General features: G+C 34.5%; 1 protein-coding gene across 1 annotated transcript in view; it reads left to right on the top strand.

The window, feature by feature from the left end:
- The window catches only part of abi1a (abl-interactor 1a), a 71565-nt gene extending 66057 nt beyond the window's left edge, over window positions 1–5508 (top strand). Inside the window, 3 exon segments of the mRNA XM_052016749.1 lie at window positions 906–992; window positions 2462–2647; window positions 4167–5508. Of these exon segments, the coding sequence (XP_051872709.1) occupies window positions 906–992; window positions 2462–2647; window positions 4167–4342 (449 nt within the window). The 3' untranslated portion in view covers window positions 4343–5508.
- Window positions 5509–5868: the final 360 nt, after the last annotated feature.

Raw genomic sequence — 5868 nt, forward strand, 5'->3', positions numbered from 1 at the left:
TTCCTCCAACTCAGAAGTTCAGAACTTTTCCTTTTGACCTTGTGAACACAGTCTAATGTTAGTAAATTCACTTTTGGTTTACCTGAATTTTATTCTTGCATAGTCTGTATCCTATACTATAGTTCCTAGCCCCCACCAAAAGTACATTCACCTTGCAAAAAAGAGCATTGAATAATTTTGTGGACTGCTTTTCATTTCAATGATGAACTACTCCATTTCTTAGAATTTGAATTGTTTGCCTTCTCTTTGCTGAGAGACTAAACTAATACTGTTGGCGGACTATTCGCAAGCTACATTTTCTTTGTGCAGGGTTTCCTCTAGCATTTGAAAGCATTAGGACATACTCCCTTCCTTCCTTCCACTAACAGGCAGAAGCTTGCTGAAACAAATCCTCACACTCTTTTCTGTCCAATGCTTTAACACTGTAATTAGAAGGCTGTTTAAAATTTTTTCTTGGAACAAACCTGGATAAGTGCTGCTTCAGTTGGATAGCTCCTTTTAACTGTTCATGTTGTAACCATCAAATTTTTGGAATCTTTGTCTTGGGAAAATGGAGCTTTCCTTTTTGTTCTGTCGTCTAAAATATGTGGTGGATTACCTAGCTCTCATTAAAGTATTACTGCAGTGGAACCTTATTTACTATAGACAAATGTTTGGTTTTTAATTTAGACTTGGGTGTGGAAATTAACTCATTATATTTCCACTAGTACTCAAAATGGTCTAAAATCTTCTAATCAGTAAAATCCCTAAAGCTATTCCCAAGTATTTTTTTAATGTATTTGGAGAAATAAGGTTGCACTGCCCCATTAAGCAATTGTATGTTCCCAATGTGGTTGACAGCTTTTTGTTTGCCTTTTTTTCTTCTACCCTTCATGTTGTTCCAATGTGGCCTTTGTTCTTGCCAGCATCCCTAGCTCCGCCCCCTCCCCCTATGCCTCAACTGACTCCACAGATACCTCTCACAGGCTTCGTGGCCAGGGTGCAAGAAAACAGTAAGTTTAAAGGTTTAAGTAGATGCATCCTCTTTTCATTTTAGGACAGAAGATTGCATGATTGGCATTTTCACAAGTTCTGGAAATTTCACTGATGCTGCTTTCCACTTAGAACACTTCACCAGCTGTGTGCTGATTTGCTATATTTTCCATTGCAGGCACTGACTTTCATTATTTCTTGATGTGCAATATTCAGTTCCTATTATATTTTAATATACCAGTGGTATGTATTTTGGGATCACCAGCCTATCTTAGATCAGGCCTGTAAATATGAAAATTGTTTGCTAATATTTGTTTGCAGGAATCTTAATTGGATTTTTCAAAATAAAATTGAAGCTTAAAAAAAGTGCAGATTTTGTTTCAGGCTAAAAATTTTGCATGCGATGCAAAGAATCTAAATATTGGTAAGCTGATTCGGGCAAACCTTTTTAACGATGGAATGGAACTCTAATTTGTATTTTTGGTTGATAAACTCAACAAAGCTTGGTTTTCAAATGTACTGTTCTGCATATTGTACATCTAATGAAGGCTTTTTAGTGGAAGCCTGTTATATTTGTCATTCTATGCATGTGTTAGAACTGAGAATTAATAAACTCTCTCCTGTTCATCTTGCTATATAGTTTTTGCATTTGTGCAAAGAATATTTTAGATTTTATCTGCAAAAAGATGTGCTGAATATTGCCAGTCTCATTATTAAAATCTAGGAATACAAAGTTGCCACCAATGGACAGTATTAGTTGCATATATTGATTCTTGAACTTCATAAATGGTAAGCCACATGTTTACTACTAGTACTGAATTCTACGTGAATATACAGAGCAGTTATTTGAACTGCTACATTTGGATTAAATTTGCTTTAAAATTCCTAATTCCACAATATAGATTATTTCACATTTATAACATTTCCAACTATCTTTCCAAGTAGAACTAAGGATTTCTGAAAATTTTAGCCTCCATACATCAAATTTTAAACAACAACTTCTAACTTATAATTGTTTTTGATGCATTTCCTTTATAAGGAATGCAGTAAATATTTTAAATTGCAGAATAATTAGATCTATTTCAAAATCACATATGCTTTGAATTATCTATTATCCATATGCAGAATAATTTTAATATGACCTGTAAACAATTTCACAATTCAATCTTTTTAAATCCTAGATTTCAAAGGATTTAAACTAGATTATGCACAGGTTTATTAATCCCAACAAAATCTGCAATTTAAGCAATCTTTGAACAACTGAAATAAGATGCATCAAATTGTAAACTTTTGACATTTGTTTGGGATTGCATCTTAATTGAGACAGCTTGCATTAAAAATCTTTATGCAGAACTTAAGTGATTACAACTAACTGATCTGACACTCTCTTTGCATGTTTTGTAAAGCCTGAAATAAAAAATGCATGCAAATTTATTTTTTATAAAAAAGTTAAATCTGATTATATCTCTAAATTTGTACTTTGTTACAGTTGCTGATAGCCCAACTCCCCCACCACCTCCCCCACCAGATGATTTACCAATGTTTGATGAATCCCCACCTCCACCTCCCCCACCCCCTGTGGACTACGAGGATGAAGAGGCAGCAGTCGTGCAATACAATGACCCATATGCTGATTCAGACCCTCATTGGGCACCAAAGACTTATATTGAAAAAGGTAAGTGATTTTTGTTTGAAGATATACAAGAATTATGTGCATCTGTGAACTATATTGAGCTAAAATCTTCAAAATGTCAATCAAATACTTTTGATTCCAGGCAGCATTGAGAAAAGGTCATTTGTAGCAACACAGGTCTGGGTTAACACATGGGTTTTACCTGAAACCTACTTTCCCTTTTGAGCTGCTCCATATTTCGTGGGCGTTTGACATGTAGAGTTTTCATTGTTGATTGGATGGATCATGATTGTGAAAGGTTACCTTATAGATTATTTCTAATGATTGAGCACACCCATAGCATCACAAATGAATTGGGGCTGGGATTTAAAATGTACGTCACGAGTTAGACTTCATCACAAACCCTTGTAAAAGGAGTGAGCTTAGATGAAGTGGTCTCTGCAGAAAGATTTAAATTTGAGCCAGATAACTTCTGTAGCAGGGAAATTGCACTGGTTTGTGGGCATTTGTCTTAAATGAGGAAATCTTACAATTTTGAATACACCAAAAAAATTATAAAAGCACTGCTTTATTTGATCTGGTCTGATAACTCACTGGATCTGTTTTGGGCTGTATAAAGAATCCCTGATCTAATGGATTCACACAGCAGCTTTAAAGCAACATTAAAACAGTTGGTATTTTAATAATAGCCACACAGGTGGCATAGGAACAAATTGAAGGTGTTAACTGACATGCTGGGATGTGACTGGAATTTTGTTACTTTTTCTTTAAGTAATGTAAAGAATGATAGTTAAATTTTGTTATTAAGTAATGACAGAATACAAAATTGGAGAATGCAGGACGACACTGGTTAGCAGAATAGCCTGATAAGTAGAATATAAAATGTGAAATGCACTTGAATGTTTTTAATTGTACCCTTTAATAACCTGAGAAGAAATTTGAAGCCTGCAGATAAAAGTTGAAAGATGGGAGTTAGGAGAGAGGAACAATTAAGATTTTAGGGGAAAAAGGCATTGGAATATAAAACAATGTGCATTTAAAATACCAAGGCACCCTGACACTGAACCATAAAAATGATATTAGTGTAGGAAAATACAGGTTGTAAGCATAGAGATTTTAAGTTCAGAAAGATTGCAGACTTTGATGTTGGCAGTACTGGGGTAATAAAACATGATGCCCAGGAGACTATAATTGTGGGAACATGTCAAACCGTTGCAGGTCAGGAGATGGTTAAGATGAAGGAATAAGACTGGATGGGTTGAACTAAGGTGTTTGCATTGGTTTTGGTGGAAGTACAAGACTGTGTAGGGGTTTTAAGCAGACAAGATATGAGATTTATACCATAAATGAAAGGTGGTAGATTTGAAGAAAGGCTGTTATACTGTCTTAAACCTGATGATTAAAGTCACATTTTACAAAAGGTTTGAGGTATAGTGATTTTTTTTGGTGTTTAGTAAATTGCTTGGCCTCCAGCTTTTAGTTTTAATGGGCAAATTATGCTATTGGGTTTAACTTTATGGTTTTGTCATTGTTGCATAACATCTTCTCTTGTCTTTAACAGTTGTGGCAATATATGACTACTCAAAGGATAAAGAAGATGAGTTGTCCTTCATGGAGGGTTCAATCATTTATGTGATAAAGAAGAATGATGATGGCTGGTATGAAGGGGTCATCAATGGAATTACTGGTTTGTTTCCCGGAAATTATGTGGAGCCTATCATGCACTATGCAGATTGAAGAAAACCTGCATCTTTCCTTCATTCAGAGGCCAGCCTAAGCATATGGGGGTCTGGGTTAATTGGGGAGGATATATTGAAGTCTTTAAGGATGCCATTACTTTTGAGTTCAGCATGAATACTGACATGATTAGACTGAAAATACAACTTCAGACTGGCACTAAGTGAAAATGTAAGTGCTGGTTAAATTTCCGTGAGACTTGAGGTCATTCCTAAATTACAAACAGTGCTTGTTGATAGCATGCATAAAAGTAAACAAATTTATGTATTGTAGCCAATTCATTTTTTTAACCTGAAATGCTTCCAATATGTTGTAATTTTCATTTAATCTGTGAGCACTCAAATTGTAATCTCATGAACTGTCACGAGTCTATAAACAGTTATGTGGATAAAGCTTGGGTGTCTTCTAAACAAAGTACGTTAGTAATTTGTACTTAACAGGTTAAACGTTTTGTATGGGTAAAATTTGCATAATGGAAAAATCATCTGTAGTCACAAAGTGAACCAAAGTGTAGTCTGGTATGTTGTTGGTTCATTGTACAGTAGAAATTGTCTGGATCAATGGGTTGGTATAGTCCTGATCAATTTTATTGAATAGTTTACTAACCTCTAGAATAGTACTCCTGTTAACAAAATTATTAGCTCAGTTCTAACTTGGAAACAGGCAATTCTACTGTACAATTTTTAAGAACAATTTCTGACACCTGGTGGCTCAGGCTTGAATGATTGTTTTCCTGGTTTAAAGCAAAGCATCATTTATTTCAAGGGTATTACTAAATTCCTTGGTAAATATTTGAAATCTTCTGATCTGAAAGGCTCCGGATTCCATAATCAGTGTTCAGTTGTGTTCCTCTGGTAGTTAGTGTTTGTTCTTTGAAAGTAATGCTTCAAATGGTGAAGCTAATAAGAAACCAAGAATCTATTGTGCATAATTATTGTAATCAAATAGATACAGATCAGAACTGGCATATCTTGACCTGTACCTAAAGAGAATAAGATGAGTGGTAATCCAGTGCCAAATTTTGAGGCATTCTAAAATTTCTTGTACCACATTTTTCTAATTTTCTAAAGTGCTTGAGTCTGATTTAATAAAAAAAAATGTACAAACAAAATGACAGCTAAATTTATTTGCTTTGAAAGAGCACAGTGTTGGGGCCATACATTGTAATGCTGAGGCTTTCTTATTAACTTCTGCCTTATGTTTTATCAACTTCACTTTCATCTTTAAAACAATGCATTCTTTTAATTTGTATATAACCTGTTAAAATTGTATGTACAGTCTTTTATAATAAATCATTCAGTATAAAAAGTTACTTTGCATGGACAGCTAATTAAGATTTTAAATTGAATTGTACAGTGCTCAAAGGCCATAGGTGGTCAACAATACAGACCAACAACATTTTCCTTGAAGGCTATGTACATGGTTAGTTCAATGTAAACAAATTTCTTGATGTCCTGGCTTTCAACTTGGAATTTTTGATATATTTGCAATCTCAAATAGCTGCCACAAGTGGTGCAGAGATCTTT

The sequence above is a fragment of the Pristis pectinata genome, chromosome 5 (genome assembly GCF_009764475.1).
Source record: "Pristis pectinata isolate sPriPec2 chromosome 5, sPriPec2.1.pri, whole genome shotgun sequence".
NCBI classification, from domain to species: domain Eukaryota; kingdom Metazoa; phylum Chordata; class Chondrichthyes; order Rhinopristiformes; family Pristidae; genus Pristis; species Pristis pectinata.